The 21896-nt window shown below is 39.3% G+C and overlaps 1 protein-coding gene across 1 annotated transcript in view; it reads right to left on the bottom strand.

The window, feature by feature from the left end:
* Positions 1 to 21896, bottom strand: part of LOC148356997 (adhesion G protein-coupled receptor L3-like) — a 282571-nt gene that overhangs the window by 120810 nt on the left and 139865 nt on the right. Inside the window, exons 7-8 of the mRNA XM_088348691.1 lie at positions 18033 to 18047; positions 13744 to 14544 (exon numbers count right to left, since the gene is read on the bottom strand). Of these exons, the coding sequence (XP_088204817.1) occupies positions 13744 to 14544; positions 18033 to 18047 (816 nt within the window). The remainder of the gene's footprint in view (positions 1 to 13743; positions 14545 to 18032; positions 18048 to 21896) is intronic.

Below are 21896 nucleotides of genomic sequence, written 5' to 3'. Positions count from 1 at the left end.
CACCAGAGAATTTTGACAGTCCCACCCATCACAAGGACGTTAATATAAAAGCCTCAAACATTTAATATAAATGACGACATCAGCACGCAGATTGGCTGAGCATCCATCTTGCCCGGGCAGACAAGCGCTCCCCTGCCGTCTCTGCAATAAGTCCATTATTCATGAATGGCCACCGCACATTTACATTCGAGGAAGGGAGGAGTGCAATGACGACCTCAAACAGAGCGCATCCGCTCCCGGTAAATAGCCGCGTCAATTTGGCCGTAATTGAAATGTGCCGGTGGCATTCGTGTACTGTGAATGGGTCATTCCAGAAACGAAGGACGTTAAGATGAAATTTCCGATAATTCATGCAGAAAATTGAGAAATACGGCTTTGTTGTGTTAATCGGAGAGAAGAAAATGAAGCCGGGACGCTGAGGAAAGAAGAAGAATTGTTAAGAATATATATATATATATATATATATATATATATATATATATATATATATATATATATATATATATATATATATATATATATATATATATATATATATATATATATATATATATATATATATATATATATATATATATATATATGTATATAAAGTTGGACTTTAATACAAAGAAAGAGCTCCATGTACGTTCTCTCTGCGTCATTGAAAGTCCTCTGATCATTCCGACTTTGCTTTAATGGCAGCAATTACAAGAACAATAATTAAAAAAAACACACACACACATATAAAAGAGCTTCGTTGCTCGCCCCCACGCAGAGATTTGCTCTCTGTTTCAAAGCACGATAATTAGCCTTGTCGCTCGCTATCCCAAGGCCTTTGGCGAGCGCAATTAGATAAGCCGGTTCCATGCAGCTCCGAGCAGAGAACGGGGGGATGAATTACCCGGCCTCTCCGCCGCAAGTTTAAAAAAAAATACAAAAAATAACAGCAACTTCAAAATGGGTACCGTAAATTCTGGACTATAAGCCGCTACTTTTTTCCCAAATGTTCAGTCCTACGGCTTAATTAGTGAAGCGGCCAATTTAAGTAATTTTTCTAACAGCCACCAGCGGCGCTAGAGTATAAAAGGTAAGATTAAGACCAGTAGAACATGTGCGCCAAGAAAGACTGCAACCTCTAAGTTTATGCATACATTGTCTGTAAAGTTAAGGTACGTTCCGATAATGAAGAAGACGCCCTTGATGGCGATAGTTATGAGGAGGAAGTTGAGGACGATCAACCGTGAATTTCACAATTGCGGAATGCTTTTTTTTTTTGATAGGCACATTTGATGCATTGCGACCGTGATCCTACTAGTGTGTTGGTACCTTTCAAAGGCACGGTTTGGGATGAAAGTTATATTGTTATTATCAAAGCTTTGAAAACTCTCTCGGTGTACCGTCTTTCTTCGTAAATATGTGTAACCATGTATAATGTGTATTTGCAACTGTATATTTTCGTAATATATTTATTTTGTTATGTGTTCTTCGGGCGAATCAAAAAGAAGGGGCTGAGCAAACGCGGGCTGATGGGAAGTGGGGTAAAGCTGAGTTAGTGGTAGATCTGTCTGTTGTCGCAGCAGACAATAGTGGATATATATTTTTCCCGCCCTTAACTTTGGAAATATACATTTTGTTTCCTTGGATTACTTTCAACGGGACCCGGACTTTACAAGTCTGCATCATACGTTTATTACGGGTATCATTTTCCATTCATGATGCCGATTATGGTTGTGGGATTGTGTACTATATAGTTGGATTCTGGGAGTGTCGTCATGTGATGGTCGGGTTGTTCGAGTCTAGTTGTGTCGACATGTCTACTGTGATTCTGAGAGTAAGTGTCCCGGGCACCCAGGGCTAGGACCTTAGCTTGGCCTTTTGGCTGAGAGTAAGAGTCCCGGCTCCTAGGCTTTGTCGCGTATTATGAACTGACCGATAACGGATAATGGATAATGAATAAAGAAGATAGAACAATAACCCTTAAAAAATCCCCCCCTCTAGTTACAATTGTGGAACTTACAGCCTGGTCTGGGTTAAACTTGTGATTGTGTCACAAGTTTTAATGCGTGCGCACGCAGCTTGTAAACAAGTGTGGCTTGTGTAAGTACAAAAGTGGCAAATCACTTAAAAAGTGGTGGGTGCGGCTTATAGTTAGGTGCGCTCTATAGTCCGGATTTTACGGTCCTAGTGGCTCTTTTTTGGCATTATTCTCGCCTAAATTTAACTGAACACTCGCAGCCACAAACTGTTATCCAAGCTCGCAGATTGCTTTGAGCGGGGGCCAGCAGAGTAAATTTTGGTCTGGCGTAGCAGCTCTCTTTTGACATTCTGTTTGCCAAACAGAAGATTCCAATCGTGCAGCCACAATCCATTATCCCTGATTGCATAATGCTGCAAATAGGGACAGGCAGAGCTAAATTTTGCCGGGCATGGCAGATCTTTTGTGCAGTTACATCCATCAAAAGTGAACTGTACTTGTGCGGCTGTGATTGTCCCTTGATTGCATTTTGTTGGGAAAGGTGACCGGCAGAAAGCACTTTCGCACTTTATTTTCTCGTTATTTCCGCCCAAAAGGAACTTCACCCATGGGGTCCTGGTCCTTTACCCCCGCTCACATCTTGCTGAAAGTGGTTGCCGACAGAGCACACTTTTGCCTAGTGGCCTTTTCTCAATTTTCTTTCCATTAAACAGTGAACTGCAATTGTGCGGCAGCAATCCATTATCCCTGGTCTACTTTTGCTGTGACCAAGGACAGGCAGAACACACTATTGTCTAGCTCGATGGTTCTTTTTCCTCTGTTGATTCTGCACCCATGTGACTGCCATCCATTATCCCCAATCTTACTGCATTGAAAGGGGACTGAGAGAAGGCACATTTGTCAGGATGAGTGCCTCTTTGGCCCACCTGAAATGACTCAGCCACCTTGCGCCTGACCCAGCCGCTGCACAACACAGGTTTTTGCAGATTAAACGAGGCTCAGGAAGGGCTTTCAGGGGTAACGACAAATTCAAGTATCTCTCTCAGGACCCAATTACCTTTTCATTTTAGTATTTTAACCTTCACATGTAGATGTAATCGACTAAACTTTTTTTTCTATTTTAATTTGTTTCGTCACTTAACATTTGACTTTAGAACAGCGGGAAATGCAATAGTCCTCAAATCCAGCATGTGCCTTCCATGGACGATTAAAAAATAGTCCTCAACCGTCTGTTCAGCTAGGCTTGGTATTGGAGAGCAGAAACATACACATTTTTAATTACCACTTGAAAATCCGTTAAGCTTTCTTTGCTCTGTTCAGAGGTGCGTAAAACATTATCCATCCATTATCTGCTCCGCTTATCCTCAGAAGGGCCGCGGGGGTGCTGGAGCCCATCCCAGCCATCCTCGGGCAGTGGGCAGGGGACACCCTGAACTGGTTACCAGCAAGTCGCAGGGCACACAGGGACAGACAACTCACTTGCTCATTCACACCTAGGGACAATTTGGACCGGCCAAGTAACCTGACATGCATGTTTTTGGAGTGTGGGAGGAAACCAGAGGGCCCGGAGGAAACCCACACATGCACAGAACATGAAATCTCCCCACAGGATGTTTGATCTCATGACCTCAGAACTGTGCCGCACACGCGGTAACCACTGCGCCGCTGTGCTGACCCCGCGTAAAACATAAAAACTTTTTTTTTAAATCACCACAGGTGTTTCTAAACTGTTTGTAACATTTCCCACACAGCGATATCTCGATTTTTCAACAACTCTGTATACAAATAATTTAATTATTGAACAAAAATGTGGAGGACGTTTTACTTCAGTATTCAAAAGAAAAATCAGAACTCGAAAAAAAAAACATCACGAGTATCGCACCTGAGCACAGCCCAGTGGTAAAAGCAGCCATTTTGGTTAGCAAAGTGACCCGACCACCAAATAACCCAACGGGAAGCTTCCACAGCCCTGTCTCAGTGGGGAAGACAAGGTCCTTCTCTACCCTGTCCCGGGGAGGGACCCTCAACTAAATATTTTCCTGAAAACAAGATGGATGTGCCATTTCCATGCCAACTTTATCTTGCCTTCTGTCACCATGTCAAGTTTGTTTTTTTGTTTCAGGTTTGGACAGTTTTGGACACAAATTGTTTTAAGACCTGGTTTATTTTTATTTGTTGTTCCAGGTTTTTGTTAATGAATACCATTCTATGTTGAGCACATCAGCTTCCATTCCAGCTCCCAACATTTGGGTCCAAATGTGTAAAGTAAACATTTTGAAATTGTTTTATATTTTCAAGGGATATTGGGTATTATTTTGTGTTTTCTAGTGGTAAACAAATACAAATAAATAAGCCTTTATTAATAAGCAAAACTAAATGGATTCTCATAAAAACGTGGATTTGTAATTGTTTTACGTAACTTGAGGCTCACCTAGAGGGATCTGACAAAATTGTCTGTCATTTTGCTGCCAAAAAACCAAAAAGATGTAAAAGGGTGGGCAAAAATAAGAGAAGACAAATGGTGCTTTTTGATCATTTTAAGTCTCCATAGTTTGTTATATTTCTGTGCTTTGTAGCACTTGTTTGGTGTGTTTTTTACAGTAGGTACGCATTTCATTGGCATAAGTCTTGGAGTCCATAAAAAGGTATGGAAATAAACATGTTTATGTCTTATGGTGGGGCAGCATGGCGGGGCAGTGGTTAGCGCGTGAGCGGCACAGTTCTAAGGTCTTGGGAACCTCCTGTGTAGGTTCAAATCCAGCTACCAGACCTACTGTGAGTTTGTATGTTCTCCCCGTGCTTGCGTGGGTTTCCTCCGGGCACTCCGGTTTCCTCCCACATTCCAAAAACATGCATTTCAGGTGAATTGGCCGTTCCAAATTGTCCCTAGGTGTAAATGATCGAGCGAGTTGTCTGTCCCTGTGTCCCTGCGATTGGCTGGCAACCAGTTCAGGGTGTCCCCTGCCCACTGCCTGTTGATTGCTGGGATGGGCTCCAGCACCCCCGCGACCCTACTGAGGATAAGCGGTACAGCTAATGAGATGAGATGAGATGAGATGTCTTATGGGAAAAAAAGAGTTCGGTACTTAGACAAATTGAAGGTCTAACAATCCGGAATGCATTATGGCCGACCGAGGTATGACTGTAAATCGGCAGGCAAAATAAGTGAAGTTACGCATAAAATATATCAACCTGGATCAATGAATTTTGTACGCATGCAACTGTATCGTCCTGACGTCATGGGAATCATTGTTATTATTTCAATGCGGCGTTATCAATCAGTTGCTGTGGAGGCGGTGGCTCAATTATGCAGCCAGACATCCGGTAATGCTCTGATATCATCTAACATGATGAGAGCCATAATGGAAAGGAGCCATGCATTGTTTGCCAATTAATTTCTCATTCCCGAGCTCTCGTCCCAGGACTTGAGAGGGCATTTAATGGAGGTTAGAAGGCAATGGGGGAGAAGGGCAAATAACAGCCGCAATAGTTCGACAAACCAGAGCCATTCCTGGATACACTAGCTTCTTATGATGAGAGCATTAGGAAAATGTACCTTTTCCTTTCTAGGTAATTAGTTGGGATATTTCCTCCTAGTTGACTAGGTTTATGACGTACAGTATACAGTAGATTTTAGGCTATGACATTAATCATCTCTGAGGTGGGGAGCATAAGGTGAAATTGTCATATAGTGGGGAATAGAAACCCTAGGTCATTAGCTAATGCCTTCCAAACCCTGATATCCCAGATAAAAACATAAAAATAACAAAATACAATAGTATATAATTATTACTACAATATTTTTTGGTCAACAAGGCGGACCAAAAACCTCAAATTGGCCAGAAATTTGAAAGTGTGCCTAATAACTCAGTACACCTTATCGCAACATATGGTGGATACCATTGGAAATTAATTTGTAGGAGTGTGTTAGGTATTTGATTTTTCAATTTTCAATAATCATGACTCAAATTGCAAACATTGTATGCGATGGGATTTGAACCCAGTGGCGGTGAGGGCTCCAGCACTTTATCACTAGACCACCAGTGGAAAACACATCAGAGGATTTCTTATTATCACACTATTTCTACTCACCTTGCCCAAAACACTGATTTACACAGTGTATTCTGTAATTTACTCCAGTATTTTACCAACGAAAGTTAGAGAATGGAGAACAAATAAATAATTTCGACAAAAGATAATACAAGCTGTTTTATGTAAATATACATAATCAGGGTTTGTACTCATTTTTCAAGGCCAAATTCAAGCACTGTTTAAGGACTTTCAGACTAAAAATTTCAATGTATCCATTACCATTACACAGTGGTGTGAATCGTAATTTGCTTTTTTGGCAAGGCCCATAACCATAATTGATTTGTAATCATTCACTATTGCACATTTAAGAAACAACAACACCATACAAACTAATGCCAACTGCCGTTAATCACAAGGGAAGAAGAATGCCATGGCAAACCGAAGCCACCATTGAGCAGTCACAGTGTCATTTTTAGGGACACATAGTAACAATTTTAATTATTCATAAGGACTTTAACCAAAATTAAACAAATTTTCAATCCTTGAAAACACTACTTTACAATTCAAGTACTTAAAAGAATTTCAAACAGCAATATGATCCCTGCATATTAAACCGCAACATTATTGACACACAGGTGAAGCAGTGGAAATACTGTTAAACTATTCAGATTGCAGAACACAATGCACTAAGCTAATCAGTGTTTCTGGCACCATTAATAAAAACAGTGTGGTAATAACACTCTGATGTCTTTTCATATGTCATCTGTAGCAGTCACAGGTGGTCTAGTGGTAAGTTATTTTTCCAAGACCTCTGGTCAAACAAAACAAAAACTGTTAGCCCGTGGACAGGACATGGAGGCGTTCTCGAGGATAGGCGCCGACGGAAGCCGTCGGAAAACATCAGAGCATTCGAGTCTCTCGGCGATTATCTCGCCGACACGCTCTTGCCAAGCCCGACATTTATCTTTTCGACTCTCTTAATCAGTTTAGTGGGCGAGTGAGCCAACACATGGAGTGTCCCGGGCACGCTCTCTACTCCGAGAGCCTGCGTTGCACGGCGCCTGGCATCAGGCCTTTGCCAGATGGCAACATGTGGCAAACAGACAAAAAAAAGGCCAGACGGTGAATGGATCTCTGACACGGACTGCGTGGAAACATCTTGGACCCAGGCACCAGGTTTACATATGGCGCTAGCGGCTTTGCTATTCATTCAGAAGAACTAACACCTCCATGGATGGACCGTTGTTTACGCAATAGAGATTCAAAGAAAAGCAGCAATCAAGCAGCAAAAGAATCCAGTCACAAACATGAAAAAGAACCACAAATAGGCACAGCCAGAATGGTATTATGGTAATAAATGCATGTTCACCACTTCTATGCGCAGATTACAGAAGAAAATGATCTTCAAAATGTGAGGTGCGCTCTGCCGTGTGGTGTGCTCTGTGTGTGTTGTGGAGTGAAGTAGAGGACACCATTAAACTTTGAGGAGAAGCGTGAGCGAGTGTGTATAAGATTGAGTGTGCTCATATGTAAAATAATGTAAATGTGTGTATCAGTATGTGCTATCAGTATTAACATGCGCTGTCAGTAGGTGCATGTTTACAAGAGTGTAATTGTGAACCGCAAATTTATTTTTTAAAAGGAACCATATTATTAAATTGTTTATTTATATAGCTTTTTTCTGTTTTTTTCTTGAAAGAAGCATTTCGCCACCAGTACCCCCCAGTTATGTGTTCCTTTAAATACATAACGAATTTGAATGTCGAGCAAAACTATACAAAACGCAAAGTATGTTACCGGACAAAGCCTTTGAGCCCTTAATAGCTCACAAAACCAAAGGATATAACATCGGTATCACAAAATATGATTTTCAAGAAAAAATATGAAAGCCACAAGAGACGCAATGTGCATTGTACGATGTGAATATGAACAAAAAGCCAAGTCTAAGTTTCGAACAAATAATTTTCCACTAGTGATTTAGGATCTAGTATCAGAATTACCACACTGCTGCCTGTCAATGCCGAAGTCTGGCTCATCTCTGATGAGCGGGGTGCCGCTTTACACCAAAAAACAACGACTGAATAATAAAAGTGCTGTATATGAGTTAGATCAGAAGGGTTCTCAGTTGTATGTGCATGAGAAAACCCATACCCAAAAAAACAGCCTGGAGAGGGACAGCCAAAACACCCAACAGGAAGTGGTGCCCTTACGAACAAGTGGTTAAGGGATGTGTGAACTGTGATTTGTGTATCAAATACTTTTTGTAGAACATCTTGAAATATGATTTATTCCATGCTTACCGCCGTATAGTGCCACTCGGCGTCCCTAGCCCAAGCCTCGCACCCATTTGACGCTATCAGCAAACACGAATACGAGTTGGTGAAACTTCCCTGTTGCAATCAGGACAGTACTTTTCCATGGTATATGTATGTACTATAGCATCACTCCGTATTGAGACAAAACCAAACCCGGTTCAGCTCTTGCTATATTTTTAAATATGCACTCTTGCAAATACGTGTATGTGCGTTGTTGGGTCTAAGCTGGGCGTTGTAGAAGACAGCATGTTACTAAAAGGACACACCACTAACAATAAGTGCTGGTGCTAAGGGGTGATGTGTTGGCCTGTTGATTGTACATAAAGCCCGCGCCATGTCATTGGGTGCATCTTGTATGTGTGCAATAAACAACAATGGCACATATACTTAAGACACAATTCGCAACAGCTTCAATCTTCAAAAATCAAGTGAAATAACTCACATGCGCATCGAAATAAAACATTTTCTTAATCATTTTCTACAATATAAATCGGAATCGCAAAAAGACAAATCTGAATCAAATCAATATGAGGCTTTTGCCAATTCACAATTTAATTTTGAACCATAGGAAAATTATAAATAATCCATGGGCTTCCGTGTAAAAGTCAGATATGTTCAATATCACATTCTTTTCAGTCCCACAAGGATCTTTGACTTCATTATTTTTGTCATCATTGGAGCCTAAAATGAACTGTACTGTGGCAGCCATGATCCTTTATCCCCAATCCCATTGTGCCATAAGGCACTTTGGTCCAGAGGAGAGATGTTCTAGACTGCCTAAAATAAAACACATAGTTCTGTCCATGATCCATTATTCTTGGTTGACTATTGCTGAGGGCAGGGCTCAACATTTATGGTTTGGGCTGCATTGGGGCACACCTAAAATGAAAGATCCTGTTTTGACCGCGATCAATTATCCCCCAGTAACTTATTGCTGTATGTCAGTTATTTTCCCCTGTTCTCTCTCCCTAAAATGGCCACGATCTTTTATCCTTAGTCGACTATATGCGATCAAGCCTGGCAATATGAAGTTGAATTGTTTGTTTAGGCTAAGCTAAGCATAAACAAAAACAATTCTACCATCCCTTAATGTTGTATAATGATAATATAGACATTTATGTTTTATACACATGCATTTATATCAGATATTTCCAAATTAAAGTTTGGACGTTAAAAATGGGCATGGTGGGGGTACTTTGCGGATTTTTGCACATCGCGGGGGGTTCTGATCCCCATTAACCTCAATAAACAGGGATCAATGTGTATAAGTATCTTCCTTTTCAAAAAATGGTTGTTTTACAAAAATTACATCTAATTCCCAAAGTAATACTGCATTCAGTTTAAGTATGGCAATGTATTAACCCTCTATTTTTTTGTTTCCAGTTTGGAATGTTGTTAAAAGGGCTTCCATCTGTAGCGATACCTGGTACAGGTCCATCCATCCCTGCTTTATATGCTTTGTAGAATACTCGTAACAGTCCTAGGAATCGAAATCCAAATTACCAGAATTTTAATGTATTTTCAGAGGCGGGACAACATTGGGATATTTAGTCTGTAACAGTTTTTTAGCATCGTTGACTACTCAAATATCTGTATGGAAAGAAAGCAGTATTGAACATCTCTAATGCTCAGACTCACGAAATAAATGAATCTATTATGTTTGCACATTAAAAATACACACCAAGAAATCAACAAACATGACAAAAATATTATTCTGCATCATAAACTGGCTTTCTTTCTCATTCTATGAACCCCAGCAGATTAAAAAAGCATGCATTTATAGAGTGCTAAATAACCGGCTGCTGTAAAAATATTACACTGAAGCGATAAAAGTCAGTAAAGGCTATAATACGTGAAAGACGAGCACAGAGGGAAACAATAAAATAAGCGAATAAATAAATGTTTTTTGTTACTGCTCTTTAACGACTCTGCTAAAGTAACTTCATAATGCATTTTTCTCGCCCTTAAAAATTCCCTGGGCAATACATTTTCGGATGCACAAGGAACTAAATTCTGATTAAATGCTAGAGGTATTCCGGGAGTACATATGAGTTTACCAGTATATTGAAATAATTTTCTCCAAAAGGCGTTTTCTTCTTTAAATACTATTATCCCTCCCAAATAATTGAATATTTTGTTCTTCACTTGAAAAAAAAGCACCACTTTAAATATTGACGGATTTTGAAAAAGATGATGGAGAGAAATAGAGAGATGGAGAAATAGAGAGATGGATAGGGGGTTTTAGTGATATGAATAAAAAGATAGAGATAGTGTCACGACGCGGGAACGGAGACAGGACCCAGTAGCGTTTGTTTACTAGGTTTTATTGATGAGAGGGAGAGAAGGGCTTTCTTCCACGATCAGGAAAGATTGTCACCATGAAAGATATTTAGAAAAATATTTACGCTGAAAAGTGGAAAAGGTATATCTTAATAAATGTACTCAAGTCAGGTACAGACACATGAAAAATAAATGCAAAAAGTTTATAAGTACTTCTAGGGACTTTTACACAGTACATTTAATATGCTTTACGCCACAAAAGCGTATTAGGCCGTGAAGCGGAAAACGAAAGTCGTATTTTTCTCCCCACTAGAAAAAGTGACATTTACATGCATCGTCAGAAATCCGGTCAAACAGCTGCCTTATTACACCGCAGATGTATTTTTTCATGTACTCCCCGTTTTTCCCGTTATCCTCACAATTCAAAATGCGCTCCATCTGTCCACTAGCGCGGACGTTTTACGGTCGCTATCCGTCGCAGGTCGTCTGGAGAGCCGCCGATTTTACACGGCGACCCGTATCCAATAAAAGGAAAGACACACGAGCTCTCTCTTATTAAGCACAACAAATTATATTACTGTCGGCTGTGTGTCGGCCAAAGCTAACGCCCTGTTAGCGCGGTCACGGAATATCTGAATTGATTAGCACAGCGGGAGTAGAAAAATATTTTGGTTGGAGTTGGAGAGCAGCAGGTAGCGGCTTTTCGGGGGAAAAAAACAAAACATTTTTGTTTATTAGCAACATGTTGAAAATGGTGCCAATTGCATTATTAGAATTCTAACAATGGCAACCAAGCAGTGCTTTTGAAACATGAGACATTTTAGTGGGATGCGGTTTCTATCCACAACAAATGCAATAATTACTATCAACTTGAGAGCTTTCAAGTACAAACAGTCCTTGATTTGCAAAATAGGTCTGTTATTAGGCTGCTGATGTGACCTGATTTCACAGTTACTCAAAATACAAATAAAATAATGATGTGTTTTGAATATAAAACAAAAACTGTTGGGGGATGGAAAGCAGGAACTATAAGGGGTTCTTAAAAAGAGGGATGGAATTTAATAACAAAAGGAGATACAAAGTGACAAACAAGGGTCCAGAAAACAACAGTAGGTCCAAACGAAAACAAACCCGGCAAACCAAAAACAAAGATGAAAGCCGGAAATTGAAAATGCAATATATGAAGTAACAAACTAACTAGTGGCTACTGAACCACTAAAGAAATGTCCAAACAAAAAACCAAAAACAAAATAAAGCAGACCTGGTGTGGCAGAGCAATGAAAATGACCCCACGACATGTGCTGTCCAAAATATCCTTGTACTGAGTGGGGATAATAAAGGACAGGTATGTGTATATTGGCTAAACCTGTGCCTCGTTCCTTACCCAATTGGCACCCCCTGGAGGAAGGCGCACCAGACTCTACCAAAAACATCTGTATCTGCAATTGCCCAACCATAAATCACTCCAAGGTCTATGGCTCAATCCCATTACTCCCTTTGCCCCTTTTCAGGTGTAGAAAAGGGGCTATTCATATCTTGTTCATTAACTTGTTTTGGAATCATATTACTGCTTAAGGTTTTCTTATTATTTTCTATAGTATTATTGTTACAATGCACTTCTCTAAGCACTACCATCTAAACATTTTTACTTATTTAATTTATCCTGACATTCTTTTTGTCTTATGTTTCTTTATTATGTCTTTATTACGTGCTTATCCATGCGTGTAATGTCTAATCTTTTTGTAATTGCTGTTTATTACATTATCAACCACAATAAGACAATTCCAATTCCAATTTTACTCCTTTCTCTGGCAAAGCGGATCACAAGGAGGGTAAGCCTGAATCCTTAGAGTAGAGTATAGAGTAAGATGGAAGGATGAAGGAAACACGCTCCGTTTACACAGAGTCAACTCGGGAGGGTCGAAACTTTTCTCGAGCTACTCCCCTCGGCGTTACCAGCCAGCTGAATGTAAATTAAAGACACACATAACCAATTACATATATATATATATATATATATATATATATATATATATATATATATCATTTCATCTCATCTCATTAGCTGCACTGCTTATCCTCAGTAGGGTCGCGGGGGTGCTGGAGCCCATCCCAGCAATCATCGGGCAGTAGGCAGGGGACACCCTGAACTGGTTGCCAGCCAATCACAGGGCACACAGGGACAGACAACTCACTCGCTTATTATATTGTATTGTATTGTATTATACAAATTCATTGTATATTCCAACAGAAGGTTATGCGAGACAAGGGTTGCAGGAAAGACATAGAACAATAGGTCATAGAAAAATAAACAAGAGTGATGTTAAGTACTCATTTGGGATCATACCTAATGCATTTTTGGGCCATAATGCACATATAAAAATTGAGAGAAATTTTAAAGTTTTGCACGCCTGATAATCAGGTGCGCCCTATAGGCTGGATAATTTATTTAAATACAATTCGAAATGCAGCATTACAACAAAAAAGTTACTACAAACGGTAATCATTTACGAATGAATCCATTAGTTTTCGTTGTTTATGCTATGTGAATGTATTTTTTTACAGTAGTTGTAATTACAAGCACCATGTATATAAAACTATTTTACGAATGGGTACTTTTTGATGATTTTTTTTTTGTGTGTGTCGTTATATGGTTGCATGGTAGTTTTTTATTACTTTTTGAGTATTTTAAATCGTTTTTGTTCGTTTTTGGTGTCGTTATTTGCTCGTTTTAGGTTGTTTGTTTTTGTCGCTTTAGTTATTTTTTTGGTCGTTTTGAAGTAATTTTTTTCTTCTTTTGGGGTATTTTTTTGTTTGTTTTCGGGATATTTAAAAAAATGTTTTCATTTTTTGAGTGTTTTCTTTTAATTTTTCATTTAATTTCATTTTCGTCATCTTTTCTTGATTTTGGGGCACATATTTGTCACTTTTGGGGCAATTTCTTTGTCTTTCTTTGGACGCTTTTGTTCTTTATTGTTTCAATTCAGGCCGAGATTTTTTGGCCGTGTATTTGGTCATTCTTTTAGTTTTAGACACAGACGCAAAAGTCTCGGACTAAACTTCCCAACAAACAAAGGAGCTCACTTAAGCATTTGGGTGCGGTTGTGTTTTTTTGTGTGCTCTAAGCTCCTCCTAAACTGTAATAACAAGTAAACTTACCAAGTCTGTTGTCCAGCACACCAAAGTCGAGGGAGTACTTGACCACGTGGTAATTGTTCCAAACGTAAAGCAGATTGTCCCTCGGGTTATAATCCACAGCGGCGATGTACTGGTATGAGTTCGGAAAGGGGATGTCAAGAAAACCATCTTTGCTGAGTTCTGTGTTGTAGATGTAGTCGATCTTGTTCCCAGTGGCCTCATTGTCGTCGTCCTCGTATACCGTCTTGACCACGTAGAGAACGCCGCAGATCATAAAAGCATTGGATGCAGAGCGCTTGTCATACGCCGTGTCCCACGTGCCTTCCACCCGCAACGTGTACGGATTAAGCTGGCTTATCACCATCCGTCCATTGTTCTGCTCTGTAGCGTAAATCACCCACAAGCCATTTTCATCCACAGCCAGGTCGATGTCCGACTTGCCGCCCCAGCGATATGGCGAAGTGTCGTGATAATTGGCGTTGGCGATAATGGCCTCTCCGCTTTTAATGCGAGTGCGAAGGTCGAACTTGACAATGTTGCGCGTTCGCTCCTTGTTGAAGAAGAGCGCCCCATCGTACACTACAAAGCCAGTGCCGTCCACGCGATGCGGAAGCTTGTAAGTGGTGGTGGGCCTGCCGGCGACAAAGTCCTCTTTGGAGGAGTATTCGGTTAATGTGTCAGTGCGGTAGGGGGTCCAAGGCATGTAGTAGATCTTATCTGAGGCTTGAAGAGGGTCTTTGCACCACGCTCCGGACTGGTGGTCCGATTCGAAGAGATGCTCGCTCTGGTATACCCTGCGTAGAAGCCCTGGGCACAGGAATACTGAGGAGCCAAAATAGGGAAAAAACAAGTACAGAGTTACATTGGCAGGTAACGGTAGCAGGATTGTTCATAGACACAAACTTAAGCCCGGTTCCCAAGGGGGGGTCGGAAACTCTGATTCTAGAGACATATTGTCTGTTTTCTTACTGATTTGATGAACACAGTCCATAGGGAGGGGCCCATTGAATTGGATTGGGGATTGTGTCTGAATTACTGAGCTTGGTCACATTTCCAACTAAATGCAACTTAAATGTGATCTCCTGTGTGAACGCCAAAAATGTCCCGCATGCGGAGTAGAGGACACGTTATGTCACATGCAATGTGCTCAGTGTTTGCAGGAGTACTCATGATGTTAATGGCAGATTGTATCCAGCAATTATAAAGTGATTGTGATACCGGAGGCTGAACAGAGTAATCACTTCACTTTCCATTTATTTAATTTTCTCTGTGTATGTTTTTGCCCAGAATATTCTGTAATAAAAATTTCTTAGGAGCTTATATTATTCTGTAAATAAAACATTTGAATGATCTGCTCATCTCTCCATCTTTACTTTGATAACTTACTTCCTAGCTACCCGGAATCACACAGAAGAAAAAAGGCGATTTATAACGCTTTTATTTGGAAGCTGATTAAACAATCTACGTTCATTCTTGAGACACTTTATGCTGAAAATCCACAAATCCAACTTTACCCAAAACAAACTTTTTTACCCAGAAGCGCTAGCAAAGCACCTAGAACAATTTGATTGGGTGAGCGGTAGGAATGGGTGAAGCTATATAAAGGACAGGACGCACTGAATCATCGCCTAGCGTCGTCTGCACTAAAGGCAAATATGTTGGTGTCCTCGTTTAGAGTATTTTGTGACAATTTGGGGCCTTTTTACAGAATAACTTTGCTTACACCTTGTTTTGAAACCATTGTTTAGAACAGAATGAGACTCAATAATCTCAAGTAACTGCAGGAGGGAGACACATTTTAAGTGGTATATTTATATTGATATGGGACACAGGCTCTGGCATTACTGTTATTTCATATATTAAATCAAACATAACAGTGAAATAATATGTGCTGAAGAATTAGCTTTTTTTTGGAGTGAGGCTAAGGTGGTTTTGTTTAGTTTTGTCTTAAAATATAAAGAGTGGGTCTCTCAAGATTAAATACAGAAACAAAATATTTTTGTTTTTATGGCTCTTTGGGTCAAAAAATAATCTTGACCCATGCTGCAGAGGTTTTTCGGGCATGTCCCACCGGTAAAAGAACCAGAGGACAACCCTCGGAAAGACTTTTGTCTTTAGTCTAGCCTGGGACACTTTGGAATCCCATCGGTTAAGCTGGAAAGTTTTTGGCGATAGGGAGGTCTGCGGCTGCTGCCCCCGCGACTCAACCCGGGATAGGCGGAAGCAAAATGATGGATCCATTTCATTCGTTTTCAGAACTCACTGATGAGCAGCAGCTGTGTCGGAGGAGGAAGCATTGAAAACAGGCAAGACTATGTCTCTCAAGGACAAGGGTTCTTTACCCACAGTGGGGCTTCTGATTTATGGGGCTCCAGGCGGTAACCATTCCATAACTTCCAGCTGCAGTTTGAAGACTCAATTTTGAATGTTTAAACTATATTTCAGTTCTGAGTCTGGGTTTGTTGCTTAGCTCCATGAATCGACGTGTTGACATTTTTTTTTCAAACTGCAAAATAGATTTACCCCAAAAAACTAACTAAAGGTTAGAAGACATAGAGTACATTTTGCCTTGAACACATTTGTGTACTACGTACTACACATTTTGTTAAGAACCACAACACTTGGCTGACCATAGCAAAGGTGTGGACAAACAATGCGCTGCGGGCCACATATTGCCTGTAAGGGCAATTTAATCCACCCAAAATATCACTATACATATATACATTAGATATTATTATGAAAAAAGTGTGACTCATTATACCGTGCTGTCGCCTGGGTTCCTTTGTGTGTCTAATACAAAAATACTTTAAAAATAAATATAAAATTTAGTGCTTAAAACTGTGACCTATATATTACTTTCCCTTAATTCTGGAAAGTAAAAAGAAATACTACAAAAATATAAATACAGTGATATTATAATACAAACATGCTACTACAGAAATACAACAGTAACACTTAAAAAATACCACTGCGGAGATACATAAATACTACATAAAATAATATTGCAGAACTACAAAAATAATGATGAATACTACAGAGATACAAATATATATATATATATATATATATATATATATATATATATATATATATATATTTATATATATATATATATATATATATATATATATATATATATATATATATATATATATATATATATATATATATATATATATATATATATATATAAAATACTACTACAACAACACTACCAAAATATTACTACGGATATACTACAAAAACCTACTACCACAGAAATATGACAGTAACACTACAAAAATATAACTACAGAAATACTTCTTCTGAATTACTACAAACATGCAACTACAGGAATACTATGACACAAATACTACAAAAGTAAAATTACAATAACACTACAAAAATACTCTTACATAAATAGTTTAAAAAAACTACTACATGTACAACATGAAAAAATCTGACTAGAATAAATCTAATGCGGGGAAAATGCAGAAACACGACTACAGAAATATGACAGTAACACGACAAACATATTACTACACAGATACCCTAAATATAACCACAACAATGCGACTAAAATATTACACACATTTTATAATGGTTAAACTAGAAAAAAATACTCCTACAGAAAGATTACAAAAACATTACTATAGTAAAACAACAGAAGTATGAAATTAAATATTAAATTAAGTGCTTAAAAAGGGTCCTAACATATATTTTGCTTTAATTTTGTGAGACAATAGCAAACGTTAATATATTCCAAAACAAATCTAATAATAAATATAAAATGCATATGTCTGCATGTACTGTATGTTTATTCATAAATGCGAATTATAAAAATCTGGTAGGTCTCTGGGTCCGAGCCTCTGGACAAATTTTGGAAACCATGCGACTCATAAATGTAGCTAGGTAGGAAGACAACACAATTTGCAAGACACATTTGGAACCATAGCGTGCAAACGAAGCCATTCGTAGGGATCTTGTTTACTCGTTTGTGCTGATAAGCTATGAATATGGCGACTATGATCTGTCTCCAATATTGATTAGCGAGACCCTGAAGGTTATAGCCATCATCATGCGAGGGCTGTAATCCAAAAATGCTGACAGCTTATTGGACAAACTATTGATCACCCTTATATAGCCAGCCTTTGCTTTACTAGTATGCAACTGATAAGGCTGAGCCGAGATAAGCAGAAGGTGTATTCGCCCTGCGAGTGGCATTTCTTTTAACGTGACACACTATGTAATAACACAATAATAAATACTTTAAAAGGTGGAAAAATGCACTACTGTAAGAAGGGAAACGACAATTGTTGGCATTTAGTTACCTTTTTGCTCCACTTCTGCATGTCGGCATGATTGGAAAGAAAAGGAGGGAAAACATAAATAAAGGTTAATGCATAATCATCCCGCTCTAGAGGAAAAAACAAACATATGGGTGAAATTCATCCAAGTAATCAAAAGTTAAAATATGTGTTTGGAAAGTATATCTCTTTAATCCTTCTTATATTGTGGTTAATGGGGACCAGAACTCCCTGTGAAATGTGAAAAAACAAAACAGAGTCCCCCCCCACAAAATAACATTTATTTTACAGATGCAATAAAATATTGGATCACAATCACATATGAGCTGTTTATTTCATGTGAAAAGAAATTGAATAAAGAAACTGCCATGCATGACACAAATATGCTCTCTCAGCCCCCATTCTCAGCAATAATTGACTGGGGATAATGTACTGCGGCCAAAAGAGAGCAGTTCATTTTAGGTGGGCCACCATGGTACACTTGAGTCACCTTTTCATTTCAGGCAGAAAGAAATTGGATAAAAAATAAAATTAAAATAAAAAAGCCCAAAAGGATGATCTCAGCAATAGTAAACTGGGGATAATGGATCACAGCCAAAAAGGGTTCGGTTCATTTTAGGCGGGCTACTATGGCACACTTTAATGGCCTGAACCGAGGTGCCAGAATGGCAAGTATCCCGACAAAATGACCTTCTGACTGTTCCTGCTTGCAGCAATATAGGTTAAGGGGTAATGGCTCATACCCATTATGTTCATTTTGACAAAAGAAATGGAATAAAAAATATGTCATGCATGAAAAAACGTATGCCCTCCAAACCACCGCTCTCAGCAATTGTGGACTGGGGATAATGGATCAAAACCAGTATAAGCAGCCCAAATAGAAAAAAAAAATGGCTCTCAGCAATAGCAGACCAAGGATGACAGATCACAGCCACAACTGTGCATTCCATTGTAGGCCAGAATGGCATGCCTATTGACAAATGTGCCAGTTTCTCCTTGCAGCGATATCTAATTGGGGATAACAGATGGCTGCCACACAAGTGCAGTTCACTTTTGGTGGACATTAAGTCCTTGTTCAGAGCAATATCGAATTGTGGATGGTGAATCACAGCCGCATATGTACAGTTTGTTTTAAGCAGAAATAATGGGAAAAAGGACCTCCCAGGCCCGACAAAAATCCCCTCTGCCGGCTTATAGCAATATGCGAATGGGGATAATGGATGGCGGCAGCACGGGTGCAATTCACTTTTAGTGGACTGAGCAGCAAAAAAGAGCCAGTATATGTTTCTGTATGAATAATTAACGCTCGCCAATTTCACACTCATGAAGACAAAGGCGCCATCATTAGCGGCTAATAGAGATTCATTGCGGGGATGGCGGCCATTTCTTTCCTCCGAAGACAAGAGTGAGAAAGGCTCTAACGCCGTGCCATCAGCTTTTTAATTAATGAGGCAGATTACGGAGCTTTGAATAGCATGCGCCTGAGGATGAGGATGATAGCAACCAGGCTGGATTCTCATCTCCAACTCAGTCTTTTTTTTTTTCATATCGTCTGCTTTAGTAGTACATTTTGTAGTGTTTCCTCGATGAGTCAACTTTGCCGCTATCTCATAACCTTGACAATGCAGGACGCCGCTGTGACGATTTGGCGGCCCTCCCGGACCCCACGCTGGGGCTGGCGATGGGGGGAAGCAGAGCCAAGGACAGGCCAAATGAAGAAGGAAAAACAAAATATTGTGTTTGGTGTAATAGTCCTTGTAGCAAAAAAAAGTGCTGAACATCCCAAAATGACTAGAACTTTGAAAGTCCGCCTGACAATCTGGTGCGCCTTGATATTCCGGAAAATAAGATGAATACAATTGAAATACATTGTAACAATGATACTGCATGGGGCAATCTGCCTTTGAGTGACATACGTAAGGGTCTTAAAGTGCCCTAACAAAAAAGAGAAGTACAGAACTTGAACGGCAGCTTAGACATCAAATTTTGAATGCCCATTGCAAATCCTCTTTTGGTGTTACATTTGGACAATAACTGTCCATAAGTATCAAACATATTGTGATTATTTGAATAAAATTGGCTGTTTATGGTTACATTTTGTGCAAATAGCGTATTCTTGTGTAAATTGTCGTAAATATATCTTAGCTTAGAATGTATCTGTATAGTCAGCAAACTAACAGGCCTTTTAGGTACCTTGTTTTTAGTTTGAGGTTATTGGTTGAGGTTATCCCTGCGACCCTACTGAGGATAAGCGGAGCAGATAATGGGTGGGTGGATGGGTTGAGGTTATTGAAACAAAGAAACAGCAACTTAAGAAAATAAATCTTTTTTTTTTTTTTCGGAAGTTGCTCACTAGTTCTCAAGCTGGCGACAAAATGGAAACTTCTGAGTAAGGATGACACAGCTGGGCTACCTCATAGATTTTGGTGAATCTTTTTATATATATTTTTTTTTTTAGTTTAGTTTAGATTTTTTACATGACATGAGCTTAGAGGGAGCTGACATAATCATCTGTCATCTTTTTGCTCTGTGTACCCGCAAAAAAACGGAAAGGATGAGCAAAAAAGAGAAGAAATATGGTGCTTGATGGCCACATGAGTCTCATTAGTTTGTATTCTTTCTTGTGCTTGTCAGCACTCGTTTTCGGGGACACGATGTAATAAAGCTAAATCCGGTTGTCAAATAATACACACTTGACCCTAACAAAGTGATCAATGACATAACCTTTGCAAAAAAATATGTACACATTGAGAGAAAACTTTTAGAATATTATTGATTTAATTCTAGACAAAAATAAGAAAAAAATGATCAATTTACATTATCAAGTTACATTATCTGATTTGTAAAATGAAAATCCTGACTATTGACAAAAAACTTTGTTTATTTTAAGTTCCCCCCATCATTCGGAAGGTTGAAGTCTCGGGATTCAAGAAATGCCAAACATTTCTATGTTTCTATTTTCTTTTTCGCTCGCAACTTTACTGTGCATATGACAATAAACACTTGGAATTGAGTTTAATTCACTCAACTCATCACAGCAACATCAAGATCGTTCTAAAACAAGATACCGGGAAAATATAAAGCCGCATAGCTCACCTAAGTTCTCGCGTTCAATAATGATACGCAATCATGGTCTTCTTACAACCGTGAGTAAAGTAAATCCAGGAGAGTAGAATATTTACAAATACAGACTAATGAAACATGTTTCTTTATGGCGTACTTTAGCAAGCTTGCTAAGCTTGCTACGCCATTGCTAAACTCGGCCGATTGCAGGGTTTGTTTTGGCCATCTAGCCAATCCGAGGCTCCGAATAACTTCAGCCAATAGCGATCGATTTAACGGATGATTGACACATCTTTTTCGGCCAATTGCAGGACTTGTTTTGGCCCTCTAGCCAATCCGAGGCTCCGAATAACTTCAGCCAATAGCGATCGATTTAACGGATGATTGACACATCTTTTTCGGCCAATTACAGGGTTTGTTTCGGCGCTCTAGCCAATCCGAGGCTCTGAATAACTTAAGCCAATAGTGATCGATTTAACGGATGATTGACACATATTTTTCGGCCAATTGCAGGGTTTGTTTCGGCGCTCTAGCCAATCCGAGGCTCCGAATAACTTCAGCCAATAGTGATCGATTCAAATGATGATTGACACATTGGTTAGCCAATGAAACGCCGGTATATAAATCCCAGCATACACCGCGGACTACTCCACGTTCGGGGGAAAATCGAGTCGGCGGCTCTTGAGTAAGTTGCGAGACCTTGCGAATTTAATATTGAGCCATATATAAGGCGCACTGTATTATAAGGCGCATGGTCAGCTTTTGAAAAAAATTAAGACTTTTAGGTGCGCCTTATAGTGCGGAAAATACGGTACATTAATGTTG

This window comes from Urocampus carinirostris, chromosome 11, assembly GCF_059441175.1.
Source record: "Urocampus carinirostris isolate Australia breed hairy pipefish chromosome 11, RoL_Ucar_1.0, whole genome shotgun sequence".
NCBI classification, from domain to species: domain Eukaryota; kingdom Metazoa; phylum Chordata; class Actinopteri; order Syngnathiformes; family Syngnathidae; genus Urocampus; species Urocampus carinirostris.
Note: the sequence above shows the minus strand (reverse complement) of the source record. Positions and strands in the feature narration are given on the sequence as shown.